General features: G+C 43.1%; 1 protein-coding gene across 1 annotated transcript in view; it reads right to left on the bottom strand.

Moving 5' to 3' along the window:
* The window catches only part of ALMS1 (ALMS1, centrosome and basal body associated protein), a 63,929-nt gene that overhangs the window by 33,002 nt on the left and 13,822 nt on the right, over nt 1-17,105 (bottom strand). The window contains exons 2-7 of the mRNA XM_027701906.1: nt 16,165-16,360; nt 9,284-9,401; nt 6,090-8,211; nt 3,474-3,633; nt 1,026-2,414; nt 309-439 (exon numbers count right to left, since the gene is read on the bottom strand). Of these exons, the coding sequence (XP_027557707.1) occupies nt 309-439; nt 1,026-2,414; nt 3,474-3,633; nt 6,090-8,211; nt 9,284-9,401; nt 16,165-16,360 (4,116 nt within the window). The remainder of the gene's footprint in view (nt 1-308; nt 440-1,025; nt 2,415-3,473; nt 3,634-6,089; nt 8,212-9,283; nt 9,402-16,164; nt 16,361-17,105) is intronic.

Genomic DNA, 17,105 nt, shown 5'->3' with positions numbered 1-17,105 from the left:
AGGAAAGGTGGATTTGAGGAAAGGTGGATTTGAGGAAAGGTGGATTTTCTAAGAAAGGTGGATTTTCTAAGAAAGGTGAATTTTTTAAGAAATGTGAGTTTGAGAAAATGTGAATTTTCCCAGAATTTTCCCATTTTCTCTGTGTCCTTGAGACCTTCCCTTGGAACATCCTCAGCTCTGTGTCCCCTCCTCACATCCCAGACAGCTCCTCCCTCAAGATTCCAACTCCTACTTGGGGAAAACAATTAAAAAAAACCCACAGGAACACGTGGAAAAGTATTTCCTCCCCTCCCCAAGCTGGTTTGTACCTTGGCCTGCACAGATTTCTTGGCCCTCAAGAGCAGCTCTGCCTTGATTTCCTCGATTCTTTGCTGGGTTTCCTCATCCCAGTCTGGCACAGATTCCTGGGATCTGCTGGCCAGTCTCTGTTTCACCCAGGCTGTCAAAAAAAAAAAACCAAAACAAAAAACAAACCAGGAAGAGTTTTCCTTTCTCATTTTGTGGAATGAAAACAGTTTGATAACTTAAAATCAAAGTTGTGCATTTCTAGTTACCACAACAAAGCCCCACTGTGGAATTCCAGAGTGACCAGGAATACAATGTAAATGTATTTATAACTACAATGTAAATGAGCAGGAATACAATGGGATTTTGGAACATTTCTTTGGAGAGATGGATCCAGGACCTTCCTTCTGTAGTCTCAGCCACAAATCAAAACTCATAAATCCCATCCTGAATTCTTGACCTAATAACTATGTGGATAAAATATCAATGTCAGGCAAAAGGTTTTCCAAGTGGAAAAGCCCAGTTCTATCCCATTTTACATAGGAGTACTAAAAAATATCCATCATTTAAGCCCTGTCCTATTAAAGCTTATTATTATAATCACCTTTAAAGTCAGGGGAACAGACACAGATCCCCTCACATCCACATCAAAGCAATCCCTTAAACATCAACCTAAATAAAGATTTGTCATTTTAATAATAAAATACAATAAATAAAACACAACAGAGACGTTTTCTTACCTCGGATTTTCCTCTCCTGCTCCTCTGCATTCCTGAGGATCCGGGTTGCCTCTATCCCAGGGGATCCACTCCTCAGGAGGTTCCGGACACGGGCAGCCAGGGAATCCCCGCTGCTGCTGCTGCCGCTCCCTCCCAGCCCTGCTCCCTTCATCCTGGCACCACCAGCTCCACTCAGGATGCTCTGGAATCCTCCTGTGCCATAGGTGCCACTCCCTGGATGCTCTGATGAGGGAGTAGGATTCCCCAGGAGGTTCCTGACTCGGGCAGCCAGGGAATCTCCGCTGCTGCTCTCGTCGCTCCCCCGGGCGCCGCCGGCTTTGCTCCCAGCTCCACCAGACTGGGACGAGCTCTGGAAGGCTCCTGGGATATCAGTGACGCTTCCAGGGGGCTCTGAGGAAGGAGGATTGCCCAGCTCTGAGGCTGCCCCGGTGCTGCCCTCGCTGCTGGCACTGCTCTGTGCCAGGCCCACCAGGGCACGCTGGTTCCTGTCCGTGGCGACGCTGCTACAACCCTCTGGCTCCGACCTTCCCGCCGATTTTCCCGCCCTGAACTCCTGGGATATTTCCTTCATCCCTCCGCTGCGGCGCAAGTTGACGTCCAGAGGGTTCTCCCATCTTAAGTTACAGGTGTCAGAATTCCAAGGGTTTATTCCCAACCCTTCTTCTGGCACACTTTGCCGGGTCGCAGCCTCATCCCACGACAGTCTCTTCTGGAACTGAGGGGTTCTGTCCTTTGCCGACCTGGGATCTTTGGGATCATCCTCCTGTCTCAGCAGCACCAGGGAAGACTCCCCAGTTTCTCTACAAGAGGCCATGGAAAAGGCAGGATGACACCACCTGGTACTCAAATCCTCTGCCTGAGCCAGGAGCTTCTGGATGTCCTTCAACACACCCAACCCCAGCAAAGAATCACTTCCTTGCTCCTTATTTCTCTCACTTCCCACACTGGAGCTCTGGGATCCTCTGTCAGCTTCTACTCCATCTTTAACTCCAGCCAAAACCCCAGCAGCCCATCTCTGCAGGCTGCTGTCCAAAATTTTGGACTCATTTTTAGCAAGATCCTGAGCACTGTTCGGAACAAGGAGGGGACTCTCCGTGTCAGAAGAGCAGTCGGGTGGACCCTGCTTTGCTCCAACAAGTTTGGAGACAGCAGGAAACTCTGGATCTTGTGTGGAAATGGGAGCATCCACCTCCAGCTGGTGGCAGATGGATGACACACTGCACTGGCTCGCTGGGTTGTCTCCAAAAAATCTTGGGAAGTTGGGAGAGAGCTCCCGGGGTGACAGAACATCAGAGTCAACCTCCGACTCCATGGGAATGGAAACGCTGAGAGCGGAAGTGTCGGAGTCAGAACCCGTTGGTACCACCTCAAATGCTGGCAACAATTTACCTACAAAGGCACAGGACATTCATTAATTAATTTACTGCATCAGCAAAGACTAATTTTTCTTGTACTGAAGGGTTTGTAAAGAGAGAGAGAAGAATTCAAATACTGGAATTTTCCCTCACTTTTAGAATGAGATTTGAGCTCAGACTTCCATTGTTCTACTGAAAGAAACCTCTTAGACTTGTTTTGGATGAATATCAAAGAAACTACAGAACTTGACTTAAATCACTTGTTTTTAAATAAATGCTTAGACTAGATTTGAAATTAATGTTCTTAGATAAATGACACAGTGGTGCTTGAATGTCCAAATGAACACCTGGGTTACAAAACCACCCCTGAATAAAACAGGAGGGCTGGGGGGGAAGTACTCCCAAAATATCCTCCTGGAAAATGGCAAAGCACACAGTATGGATAAGTTTGTTTCCCACTGCTGGTTAGGACGGCCCTAATAGTTTCAAGTACATTAAGTTATCCAGAGCCCAGTTAAATAGGGAAAAGAGGTTGGAGTCGGCGAGAATTGGGCTCTGCTTCCAGGGAATAAGGGACAGGAGGAGAGGAAATGGCCTCAAGTTGCACCAGGGAAGGTTTAGATTGGATAATAGGGAAAAGTTCTTCATGGAAAGGGTTGTCCAGCCCTAGCACAGCTGCCCAGGGCATGGGGGGAGTCCCCATCCCTGGAGGGATCTAAAAATGAAGGAGAAAAGGGAAATAAAGGGGGAGAAGGAAAATAAAGGGGGAGAGGGGAAATAAAGGGAGAGAAGGGAAATTAAATAAAGGGGAAAAGGGAAATAAAGGGGGAAGAGAAATAAGGGGAAAACGGAAAATAAAGGGGAAAAGAAGATCCAGTGTCACTGCCCTGGCACATGGTCATAATTCCTCAGGGAGGAGGCAAGTTTTCCAAGGTTTTAGTACTTTTCCGATGCCAAATCTCTCATATTTGACATGGGAGAAGATCAACTCACAGGAATGGAAGAGAAAAAACACACTTTGACACCACCAGGCCAAGAGCAACTTGCCAGGTGAGTGAATTCCCGTGTTCTCCAAGGTGCCCCCTTCCCATACCTTGTGCCTTTGGAGGGATCCTGGCCAGGGTGTCCAGGGAGCCCTTCAGTGTCCTGAGCTCTGACGGGGAAAACTCAACTTCCCTGATGGGTCCTCGGGGTAGAAAAGGAGCCAAAATAGTCCCAGGGGACTGGTCAATGCCAAGGTTACGGAGATATATCTGGCAAAAGAAGGAATAAGAAACACTTGGAGAATGGTAACGGATTCAGGAGTTGTAGGATTTTTTATTCCAGTGCTCTGGATGCTGCAGGAGTTGGATAACTCAGAGGAGGTTCAGGAACTTCACCCTCACCTGTTTAAAATGACATTTCCCAGCTGGAAGGAGAACACAAAGGTTTGGGTTAAAATCCTTTTTTCCTCCCCAAACAGCACAGAAAACTTGATTAGACTTGGAAATTCGAGGCAGGGAAGCTCCTCTTTTTAGAGGGTAAGTTTGTTCGAGGCAAATAGCTGGGAACAGTTTTGTCAGAGCTGGTTAAAAACCACCATGAAGCAGCTTTTGTGAGGAATCAGAGAATCAGGGAATGGTTTGGGTTGGGAGGGACCTTAAAGATCATCCAGTTCCAACACCTGCCATGGGCAGGGACACCTTCCACTAGCCCAGGTTGCTCCAAGCCCCATCCAACCTGGCCTTGAGCACTTCCAGGGATCCAGGGGCAGCCACAGTTTCTCTGGGCAATCTGGGCCAGGGCCTCCCCACCCTCCCAGCCAGGAATTCCTTCCCAATATCCCACCTAAATTCTCCTCTTTTCCTCTATGGAGCCATTCCCCCTTTTCCTGTCCCTTCACCCCTTGTCCAACGTCCCTCTCCATGTTTCCTGTTGGCTCCTGCAGATCCTGGAAGGCCTCAATGAGGTCATCCCAAATCCTTCTCTTCTCCAGGCTGCACAATCCCAACTTTCCCACCCTTTCCTCACAGGAGCTGCTCCATCCCTCTGATCAACTCGTCCTGGCCAAGGGGCAGAATCACCTTCTGCTGTCCAAGAATAATTTCATTAAAATTAATTTGATTAGTTTAGAGAAGCCAAAGGAAAATCAAACCCTAAAACTGTGACGTAGCAGAGAAAAATGTTATGAGGATGAGCCCAACTTTCCCAGGAAAACACCAGGAGATTGTCAAGTCAGACACACACAGCAGCATTCCCAGAATTAATGGATTTTGAAGCAGTCTCATGGAGGTTAAGAACTTACCAAAGGTCGTTTAGGACCTGCTGAGGAAGCAATTTTTCTAAGTTTACACACAGATATCATCTGCATCAAAAAAGAACCCAAAATTTTCTTGGATTTAATTTAATTTAATTTCAACTCATCCCTACTATGTCCTAAACACGCCAAGAAAATGAAATTAATGACTTCATGGATGGTGGCCAACTCTATTTCCTCTGATTTTATTCTAAACCTACATATTAACAGCCACAGAAGTGACTTAATCTCCTTTACCTTGTGATTTATGGGAGCAGAATTCCTCAGAAAAAGGGCTCCAAACTAGGCCTAATCATAATCATAAACACAAATCACCTTTGTATCTTCTGAATTTGGTTTCAAACACCATCCCTACAATATTTATATTTGTTTCAACACCTCTTTGCAAATAAAACAGCAGAAAAAAAAAGCTTTAAAACCCAGCCCCAAAGAGCTGATTATTATGGGAGTCATCCTGTGAGAGGAGCAGCCTCTCCCTCGGGGGATAATGACACGTTTATCATTAGCATAAATCTGCATCTCATCTTCTCCACCACTCAAGAGCCATTAGCAGAGTTAACAGGGCTGCTTCTCCACCCTCTCCCACCTTCCCAAAACAGGGAAAAAAATCTGGATTAGAAAAGGAAGGCAGAAAGGAGGGAAGGCATGAAGTGGCTCTGAATGTCTTTTATGAGCAATATGGAAAGAATTAAGAGTTTAGGGCCTTAGAAAGTGGAACAAAGTGAACAAGCAAAAATGGGTATTTATAGGAAATAAAAAGAGATTTCATTCCCAAGGATTTCTGTGGTGGGTTTGCTATTCCTGCAGAGCTGTGGGGGTGTGGAGTTCAGTTCTCCTGCCTTTCCTTACTCAGCACTCAAGTCTCAGCCTCCCTTTTTGGATAATTATAACCTGAGCTTCTGAAAGGAGCTGGAAGATCAGGAATGGCACATCAGGGATCTGCTGGAAGAGCTACAACCAAATTATTCACAAGAATCCACTTTTTTATCACCATCATGGAAACATGGAATGGTTTGGCTTGGAAGGGAACTTAAAGATCATCTCATTCCAACCCCCTGCCATGGGCAGGGACACCTTCCACTAGACCAGGTTTTTCCAACCTGGCCTTGAATACTTCCAGGGATCCAGGGGCACCCACAGATTCTCTGCCCAACCTGGGCCAGGGCCTCACCTCCCTCACAGCCAGGAATTCCTTCCCAATATCCCACCTAAATCTCCCCTTTTCCACTATGAGCCCATTCCCTCTTGTCCTGTCCCTCCATCCCTTGTTCCAAGCCCCTCTCCAGCTCTCCTGGAGCCCCTTTAGGCACTGGAAGGTGCTGGAAAAAGAGACAACTCTAAAAAAAAATGGATAACTCTGAAAAAATAAACGGATAACTCTGACACCAGAGATTAAATTAAAAACACACTTACTGGGATCCTTTCTTCAATATCCAACTCTTGTTTCTGTGGAGTTTCTAAAGGAGTTGGAGTTTCCCTTCCACCAGGGAGGAAGTTGTCACCTCCTGCACTGGGGAAGTGCCTGGAGGCCCCCCCGGAGCTCCGAGTGGATCCCAAACCCCCCTGGCTGCTCCCCCCGGAACTAACGGGAACGTTCAAACTATCCGGGGAAATCGCCCCCGAGTGGTCCAGGATGATGGGACCAGTGGGAATATTCAGGTTGAGAGACTGATTTTCAGGAGCATCCCAATTCTTCTCATCACCAGCTGGAGAGCTTCCATCCTTTTTAAGGAGCTGAGCAAAACTGGAAACCAAAACATCGGGATCTGAGCTTTGTCCCGTGTTGTTATTTTCCGTGTCTTCACCACTGGATCCAGACACAATCTTCTGGATCGTGGAGCCCCCTAAATTATTGTCCAACACTCCTAAAACATGGTTTTTTATTTCTGGAAGCTGCAGTGCCTCTGTGGAATTTGCTGGTGGAATAACTCCAGCCAAGGAACGTTTCCTGCTGGAAACATTCACGGCGTTGTCCGACTGGGATCTCGTAAGAGGGGGGACGAGCAGGAAGTTTTTACTTGGGAAATGCAAACTTCCCAGAGAACCTGTCTCCCTAGGGGGAGCAGCAGCAAAATCCTCGGGATCTCTGCTGCTTTTCTGGATGGACAAAACGTGGCTGGAGGAAATGGCAACAGCACTGGAGGCTTTTCTTCCGGGAGGAAATCCACCGGGAGCGCCGGCATGAGGAACCTCCTCTGGCTGGCTCATGTTCCAAGATCCAACCTTCTCCATGAAGCTAAGGGATGGGAGGGACTGGATTCTTCCAGTGTGGGGATATTTCCATTTGAAGGGCTCCAAATGTTCCTTGTTTTCCTTCAGAGCACGTTGGGGTGAATGTTGCTTCCCAGTGGACACAGGTGAGTTCCCTGAAGGAATATCAGAACATGATGGAGAGGCCTGGAGATCCGACTGGATCACCGGGACACCAAGTTCTTCTGCCTTCCCATTCTTCTTCAGGAGCATCCCTGGAGTGGACTGAAAGATGGGATGAGCAAGGCGTAGGGAGAATGAGGCATCACCTCCAAGATTGAAGGAAGGGGAAATGTCTGTGACTTTATGGCCCCTTTCTATGGAAAAATCCGAAGCCGTTAATTCATTCCTGCTCCCTCCAGGATCGGCTCCCGCCGGAGATTCCTCACTGCACGGAGGCGTCTCCATGTCAACAACTGGTTGTCCAAGTGCACAATCCCTGGTGTTCATCACAGCAGGGATCAACTCCTCTTTCCCAAATCCCACTGCAGGAGGGGGTTCTTTGCGCTGTTGATCCAGGAAAGCTCCCTGGAGCTCCTCAGGAACAAACTTCAAGCTTCCAGAGCCGTTTAAATCCACTCCGTGTCCCTTCAACATTCCTTTGCCTGGCTCAGAAGTCTTGGCAGAAAGAACATCGGGAGCACCTGGATTTTTAAAGTGGTCGTTCCTCGAGCCACCAGATGAATTATTCGACAAATCAAGCTCAGGGACCTTCTTTTCCAGCTTTTCCAGGACTCCTCCCTCGCTCCCGACCGTTTTCACCTTTTCCATTTGCATCTCCCTCTCGCTTTTTTCCGTCTGAGCTGTTTTGTAGGAGGAATTTCCTGAAGACGAGAACTCATCCTGCCTCAGGAATTCCTTCTCTTTCCCTGGAAGCTCAACACCAGCAGTTGGAGCATCGTTGTCCCTGGAGGAATGTCCATCATTCCCGGACGTGCTCCGGGGCTCCTGCGGGAGAGAAGCTCCCGCTTGGTCCGGCCTCTTTTCCAGCACCACCTTCGGAGCAGAGTTTGTGGGATCTTCACTTGTTTGGGGACTTGACACCTCCTCGTCAGTTTTCCAGGATTTATTGGCCTCCTGGTTCCCAAGTTGTCTGGACGAGGAGTTTTGGGAAGACAAATTGGCATCTCCGGGATCGGTGCATCCGGATGGAAGGGGAGGTTGGGATAAGGAGCAGCCACTGGGAGCATCCAAGGGAGGGGCTGTGTCCCTCAGGGATGGAGATTCATGGATGTGGGAAGGCTCCAAAAGCTCTTGGGACACTCCAGAAACATCAGGAATTCCTCTGGAAGAGGCAAGAAAAGGAAGCGAATTTCTCATTATCCTTTTTATCTCAATATCCTGATTTTCTGCTTTAATATCGCAGGGAAAAGCAGAACTTCCCTTAAACAAATACCTGGGGTTTAGCAAAATACACAAAAAAAATCCCCTAAATGGCCCAAAAACTGAAGAAATGGGGAAAAACAGAAATACCAAAAATGTCCTATAAAATAATAATAAATTTTTTAAATATTTATAAAATGCATATTTATAAAATATATAATATTTATTTATAAAACATTATATTGGTGGTATAATTAATTAGAAAATACTCCTATTTTATTCAATAATTGATAATTTTATAACTGATTGTAAAATGTTGTGTTAACATTATTTATAATATATAAAAATATATTTCAAAATAAAAATATAATATTTATAGGTAATAAATATTATTACACATAGATATTATAATAATGTTAACACAATATTTTACAATTAATTATAAAATTATCAATTATTGAATAAAATACCTGGGGTTTAGCAAAACATACACAAAAAAAATCCCCTAAATGGCCCAAAACCTGAAGAAATGGGAAAAAAAGAAATACCAAAAAAGCCCTATAAAATAATAATAAATTTTTTTAATGTTTATAAAATTAATATTTATATTAATTTTTATTTATAAAAAATTGTATTAATTGTATAATTAGAAAAGATTTGTATTTTATTCAATAATTGATAATTTTATAACTGATTGTAAAATACTGTGTTAACATTATAATATATCTATATAAACATATTTTTAAAATAAAAATATAATATTTATAGGTAATAAATATTATTACATGTAAATATTATAATAACAAATATATATAATGTATATAAAGTACATGTAAATATATGCTAAATTATACAGTCACAAAATAATAAAAATGAAATAAAATAAATAAAAATATGTAATAAAAAGAAATATTATAATAATATTAGTTTTTACTTAGTATGTCACTATTTTTCAACCTATTTAGGATTCAAGTATTTTTTTACTGCCAGGATGTTATTAGTGAAATAAAGAAATAAATGGCACTTTCTCCCACCTCAAGGGAATAAAATCCATTCCCGAGGGCTGGAAGAGCGACTCATCCAGGATCTTTGGGCCTCCTGTTGAGCACATCAGGAGTGGGAGACAAGGAGAGAATCGACTTTCCTGGATTTCTGGGAAAAGAATAAGGATAAAAGAGCAATAAGAGCTTTGCCTTCCCATCCAAACCCCATTCCAGGTGCAGGGAAAATGATGGAATGCCATCCCTTGAACCCTCTGCTGGAGCAGGTTCTCTCATGGAGGAAATTCAGTTTTCTTGTCATGGAGCAAAATCAGGTTTCTTCTCATCCATCTCCAAACATTCCATGGCACTGACATGTCCAACTTATCCTTAAACTTCTTTTTTTATCCATAAACTTCCTCTTGTGCACATTCCCATCCTTTCCCACTCCCTGGTCAGCCCCTCCCATCCTGATTTCCATGCAGAATGTCCACATCACCTTCTCCTTCCTTAAAAACCAGGAGACCCCACTGATCCCTTTCCCAGTCTCCATTTTTCCATAAATTTTGATTACAGCAAAGGCTACACAGGATTATTTTTTTAGGGATTTGAGATAAAGGAATTTCTTTCGGGATTCAAGATAAAGGAAAAATAAAACTTCAAGGAACAATAAAATTTCAAGGAACAATAAAATTTCAAGGAACAATAAAACTTCAAGGAACAAAACAACTTTAATAATAAAACTTTATTTTTAGTTTAAAGTTTAAATAAATTTTAAAATTAAGTTATTCATTTTACTTAAATGTGGATTAAAATGCTTTTTTTGGAACGAGGAAGGGGAAGGAATGGAAAAAAGGGGGAGGGAAAAAAGGGGGAAAGGAAAAAGGGGGAGGGAAAGGAAAAAGGGGGAAAAGAAAGGAAAAGGAGGGGAAGGAAGGAAAAAGAGGGAAAGAAGGGAAAAGGGGGAAGGAAAGGAAAAAGGGGGAAGGAAGGGAAAAAGGGGGAAGGAAGGGAAAAAGGGGGAAGGAAGGGAAAAAGGGGGAAGGAAGGGAAAAGGGGGAAGGAAGGGAAAAGGGGGAAGGAAGGGAAAAAGGGGGAAGGAAGGGAAAAAGGGGAAAGGAAAGGAAAAAGGAGGGAAGGAAAGGAAAAATGGGGAAGGAAGGAAAAAAGGGGGGAAGGAAGGAAAAAAGGGGGGAAGGAAGGAAAATGGGTGAAAGGAAAGGAAAAGGGGGGAAGTAAGGAAAAAGGGGGAAAGAAAGGAAAAGGGGGGAAGGAAACGAAAAGGGGAGAAGGAAGGGAAAAGGGGAGAAAGAAGGGAAAAGGAAGGAAAAGGGGGGAAGGAAGGAAAAGGGGCAAGGAAAGGAAAAAGGGATGTAGCTTAAAAATAGGTATAAACAGCTACTCCTGAGTTATGTGACAAGAAGAGGAATTCCAAAGGGTTTCAAAGTAAGCAAATCTGGATCACAAAATTAATTATGGCACACATGGAATGTGGGACAAAAAAAAAATCAAGGAGAGGGGAAAACGGCAGGATCAGCACAGAGGGAGCCAAGGAATGAAGGAACAAGGTCAGGGATGGCTCATTTCTGGCATTAAAGGGCACACAAAAACTGGGATTTAATGTACCCACCTGCTGGGGATTGGTGGGATTTGGGGAATGACGGGATTTGAATCACAATTCCAGTCGTGGTTTGAAATCATGGACCAGGAGACTGAGCTGGTTCAGTGGGATCTGCTTCACTTTTATTTAAAATACACCAAAAGCAAACAGATTTTGTGTTCAGGGGCTGATCCTGCCACAGCTTGGACATCCAATTCCTCATTCCCAACTATTTACCAGGAGCAGACAATATTTCCAATACATTTATTCCATTTAATGTACATTTTTTGCCGTTATACTGGAAAATACTGAGATTAATTTGGCCCCAGAATTGCATTAAAGATGCAAAAATATAGATTTGAAGAAACTTTAAGCGAGTTGGAATCTAAATTATTTTAGCTCTGTTAGATGGATTTCCCCCCTCCCAACTCTTGTTTTATATTTAAAATAATAAAGCAAAATAATATTATTTGGAGTTCTCAAATTCCTCCTGTAACTCCCATTTCATGTTTGCACAACTGGCATCTTATTTTGATTCAAACAATAGAAGGAAAAAAAATAAGTTTGACTGATTTTCAGCTCAATTTCTTCACTTTAAAAATGTATTTCCCAGCTAAAGTGAAAATCAGGAGTGATTAAAGAAAAGGCTTTTCCACACACGCTTTGGGAATGAAGAGACAAAAAGGACTGAGGGAAGGATCAAGAAATAACAGAAAAAAAGCTGCCAAAAATAGATTTTGACAAACTATTTTTTATAATATACCTACACATATATTGATAAATGTCCACATACACACATATATATATATATACAGAACATAACTCACAATATTTGGCTGATAAATCAATATATTGTATCCAAAAAAATAGAAATACCACTTAACATTTGTATTAAGAAAGTCAAACAGATGAAAAAGTGATTTAAGGTTCTCCAAGCAGAGCTGGAAACAGGGAATTGTCACTGCATCGAGTCCCTTCCAGAGCCTTCTGAAACTCCAGAAATCCCTAAATTCTTCCAGAGAAGGCCCATGGATGAGGCAGATGTTTGCCAAGTAATAGTGCACAGAGCATCCAGACAGGGCAGGGAATCCCTGGAAGTGTCCAAGGCGGGGTTGGATGGGGCTTGGAGCAACCTGGGAGAGTGGAAGGTGTCCCTGCCCATGGCAGGGGGTGGAACTGGATGAGCTTTAAGGTCCCTCCGAACCCAAACCATTCCATGATTCTGTGATTTCACCACTAAATAATATGTGCAGGTTCTGATGACCATAATTCTACATCTTTCATCCCAGGAGGATGAAACACCCAAAAGACTGAAGAAACATGTTTCCCATCACCAGAACCTCTTGTAATTAAATCAGTTGAGTGCAATCAAGAAGATTGAGGGGGCCTTGATTCCATTTGGATGGAGGTGGGCACGAAGGGATTTGGGCATTCAGAGCATTTCAGGTCCCATCAAACAAGGATCCAACATCAAACACCAAAGCCCTGCAAACCTGGGGACAAATCAGACCCTCCTGAGGGCATCAACGGGATACAACCCGTGGGATCCAACCAACATGGGGACCTACAGAACGTGCCAGGCAGCTCAGGTGGACCATTCCTGGATTCCACAGAGGAGAACCAATAAGTCTTGCTCCAGTTATATTAGGAAAACTATACTGGGAAGGAATTCCTCCCTGTGAGGGCAGGGAGGCCCTGGCACAGGTTGCCCAGAGAAGCTGTGGCTGCCCCTGGATCCCTGGAAGTGTCCAAGGCCAGGTTGGAGCAACCTGGGATAGTAGAAGTTGTCCCTGCCCTTGGCAGGGGATGGAACTGGACGAGCTTTAAGGTCCCTCTCAACCCAAATCATTCCATGATTCTGTGATTCCACCACTAAATAACATGTGCAGGTTCTGATGACCATAATTACATATCTGTAAACATCCCAGGAGGAGAAAACACCCAAAAGATTGAACCATCCATGGATTCCACAAAAGAGAACCAATAAGTCTTGCTCCAATTATATTAGGAAAACTATACTGGGAAGAAATTCCTCCCTGTGAGGGTGGTGAGGGACCGGTATGGAATGTGGTTGCCCCATCCCTGGAAGTGTCCAAGGCCGGGTTGGACGGGGCTTGGAGCAACCTGGGCTAGTGAAAGGTGTCCCTGCCCGTGGCAGAGGGTGGAACTGGGTGGTCTTTAAGGTCCCTCTCAACCCAAACCATTTCCAACCCAACCATCACATTCCAGTGGGAACAAGGTGACCTGACTCACAGAGTGGGTTTAGCAGGAAAAGCAGGACAAGGAAAAAATCAAACTCTTCCTTTTCAGTAGGAGATTTCAGCTGATTGAATCTGCAGAGTTGTCCCCTCACACTGAGATCCTTCAGGAACTCGCTCCCCCGGTTTCTCCCAGGAGCATTCCCGTTCCACTGAGCACCACAAACCTGCCTCAGGCTGACAGTTCCCACCTTCCCCAGAGGTTCCCACTCGGAGGAACCGTGCTGGGCATCACTGACTTGAAGCAGCAGAGGACTGACAAGGCCAGGAGAGGAGAGTGAGGAAAAAAGGGAACATAAAACCAAGTAAAGAGAGAGGAAAGTTGAGATTCCCTGCAGCTCCGTTCTCGGTGGAAATCCAGAGATGACCTGCAGAAGCACCTCCTGGAGCTCAATAAATGCCATTTAACGGGGGCTACAACCCTGATTTTATCTCCTACATAACCCCCAAACCCAGCCACGCCCCACATTCCTGCTCCTCCAGCTTTTCCCCCATCTCCCAGCACGCGACCTTCGCGCGTTTGCTTCCGGCAACTCGTTTCCCTCGGGGGAGGCAGAAAGATCCCTGTGCTCCTGTTTGGGATGCTGGGGATGATTTAGGGGCTCCTTCTGCCGAGCCACGAGGCGGGTTTTTTGCAGGCACAGGAGCAGGTGCTCCGAGCTGAAAGCAGCCAGTGACGTCAGCCCATCCCTCTCGGAGCAGCTCGTGTCAAAACACGGATCTCTCCTGAAGGTCAAAAGCTCCCTCACAGGCGAGTTCAGCGAGCAGGCAAAGATGGGAATGTTCCCTCTCTTTCCCAGCCTGCCAGAAAATTCCAAATGCCACTGTCAAGCTGCCATTTGGGGGAGGTTAAAAAAAGGAAAGGCAAAACACAAACAAAATCTCCGTGGCTTCGTCAAGCTGTTCCACGGGAGGGATTTGAGTACAATGGTATTGGGAGGCTCCTTTCCTGCAGGGAAATTTGAGATATTCTTGAAGAGAAGGAGAAATAAATGATGTTGGAGGTTAATTCTTCCTTCCTTCTCACCTTTCCTCCCATACCTGGGAAGTAAATGCATGTACAAAAAGCCTGGAGCTCCGGGGACATCTCTAAAGAGGGACGAATAAAGCAGCAGCAGGATAGAGAATTCTGATGTCTTCATATCATGTTAAAAAATATATCAGTAAAAAATATACTATTAAAAAATACCATTAAAAATACATCATATTAAAAATCATATTAAAAATCATATCAAAATATAAAATTAAAAATAATACTAAAAATCATATTAAAATATAAAGTTAAAAATCATGTTAAAAATCATGTTAAAAATCATGTTAAAAATCATGTTAAAAATCATACTAAAAATCATACTAAAAATCATACTAAAAATCATACTAAAAATCATACTAAAAAGTATATTATATTAAAACATCATATTAAAATATCATATTTTTAAAATTTAATATTAAAAATATATCATATTAAAAATCTATATTTTTAAAAGTTAATATTAAAAACATGTCACATTAAAAACGTCATATTTTGAAAAATTTATATTAATATATCATTTTTAAATTTTAATATTAAAATATATCTTTTAAATGTTAATATTAAAATACATCATATTAAAATATGTATGTTTAAAATTTAATATTAAAAATATATCATTGTACAAATATGCAATATTATACTATTTCATATTAAAATATATCGTATTAAAACAAATATCAAAATATATTTTAAATATATCATATTAAAATATTTCATATTAAAAACATATCATATTAAAAATATGTCATATTAAAAAGCTTTGTGTTTTCTCCTTAGTTCCAGTTCCACTGAAAACACAAACCCTGATAAATATCAGGAAGTTTTTATGGATTAAACTGTTGCCAGTTCTGCAAACGATAATAATAAAGAGAAAAATGCTATAAAATATATTAAATAAAACAGTCCTCCACAAAGGAGGGAAGCAAGGACAAAGCAGGAGGGTGGTGAGGGACTGGAATGGAATTCCCAGAGAAGTTGTGGCTGCCCCTGGATCCCTGGAAGTGTCCAAGGCCAGGATGGAACAACCTGGGATAGTAGAAGTTGTCCCTGCCCTTGGCAGGGGCTGGAACTGGATGAGCTTTAAGGTCCCTTCCCACCCAAACCATTCCATGACTCTGTGAATATCCACATTAATGTGGTACATTCCAATATGAGTTTTGCCCAGACCCAAAGAGAAACGTAAGGAATTGTAACTAAGATGATAAAATCAACAGGAATGGAGGAAGAAGGTGGGTATAAACTCATGTTTAAGCAGCAGAACAGAGGCCAGCAAGTACAGCAAAGCCCCATCCCAGGAAAAGTGGGTAAACATCAATTTTTTAGACATTTTATAAGTAATTATCCCCTATCCCTTTCCATTTGTCTGTGATAACATCACATCCACACAGCAAAGCCTCTTTAACTGCACAGTTTGGGTGAAATCTCGTAATAGTACAACATTTAATCTATAATTCCTCAGTCTTTCCTCTTATCTTCAGAGAATAATTAAAGAACATTTAGCAGATACAGTTTTAAAAGGTTTTCAGTAGGTTTACAAAGGTATTTGGAGATTATTTGACTATAAAGAAATCCTATAAGGAGCAGTGAAATATAAAAGCAGTTTAAATATATGAGACCAGGGTACAAGCCTGAACACACAAACAGTTTTTCATGTTATCAATGCAAATATATCTACTTTATTACTATTCCTACCATTTTGAAATAAATACGGATTTTTGACTAATGAATGAATACAGATTTTAAGGACACAGAGAACTATCATCTCACCCAGAGAGACCCTGAAAAATGGCAAACTTTACTCAGGTTTGCCATTAATTCTAAAGGAGGACACAAGATTTTCAGTTTTACCTGAGACAAAAATAATCTGTTAGAGAAGTTCCAGGGGAGGGACAAACCCTCTGTCTCGTTTGGAAGGTGGGTTTGGACAATAAAATTACACCAAAAGCAGTTTGGAAACACAAAGAAATCACATCCAGGTTAGGAATTGATTTAACAGTAAAATCTTAATTGTTGAGCAGTTAAAAAAAGGCCACTGTGAACATACCCAGCAGTGAGCCCTGGGTTGGATCTCCAGGAAAATGTCTTCTGGATGCTTCTCCTAAAGACAACATTCCTTCCTCCAGAGTAGGGAATTCTGACAGGTCATTCCTCTCACAAGTCAGGCCAACCTTTGTCTCTGAGGCAGCAGTTAAACAGCTGGAATCTACTTCTGCTGGAAGCTGGAACCATGGCTCAATTCCCTAAAAAACACAACAGGAGAAAAAAAGTGCTCCAGCAGCAAGGAAGTTTTATAAGAGGCATTTCCAAAGGAAATAATGACTAAGTACTGAAACAACATAATTACTGATTCTTAGTTGTATTTCTTATACCAATACTCAGTTTTTAATGTAAAAAAAAATATGATAAACTAATAAAAGCAATAAAATACCCCAGTGATTGATCAAAGTCCAGCACAATCCCTGTTTAATATCTGAAAGCTCTTCTATGCCTGCAACGCTACAAAGGTATTTAAAGCTCTTTTCCACATCACAATTTTGCTGTGGGAGCCCCAGTTTTTGCACAAGGTTCTTCCACAAATACAACTCTTGATCAGCTCAGTCCTTCCAAACCACCTGTGAGCTCCTGGAATCCTTGGAGCAATTAAAACATTTGGCAGCACATCCAGCAAACGGAGCGGCCGGGATGCGGGATCTCAATTAAGGCAGAGAAAGCACTTCATGAGGGACCTGGAGTTTGGATTGATAGGAAGCTGAACAGGAGCCAGAGTGTGCCCAGGTGGCCAAGAGGGCCAATGGATCCTGGCCTGGCTCAGGAACAGTGTGGCCAACAGGTCCAAGGAAGTGATTCTGCCTCTGGACTCAGCACTGGTGAGGCCACCCCTGGAGTGCTGTGTCCAGCTCTGGGCCCTCAGCTCAGGAAGGACATTGAGGTCCTGGAGCAGGTCCAGAGGAGAGCAACGAGGCTGGGGAAGGGACTGGAGCACAA

The sequence above is a fragment of the Neopelma chrysocephalum genome, unplaced genomic scaffold (assembly GCF_003984885.1).
Source record: "Neopelma chrysocephalum unplaced genomic scaffold, ASM398488v2 Primary Assembly neopelma1_174, whole genome shotgun sequence".
Taxonomy (NCBI): domain Eukaryota; kingdom Metazoa; phylum Chordata; class Aves; order Passeriformes; family Pipridae; genus Neopelma; species Neopelma chrysocephalum.
This window is presented reverse-complemented; position numbering and strand designations above follow the sequence as displayed.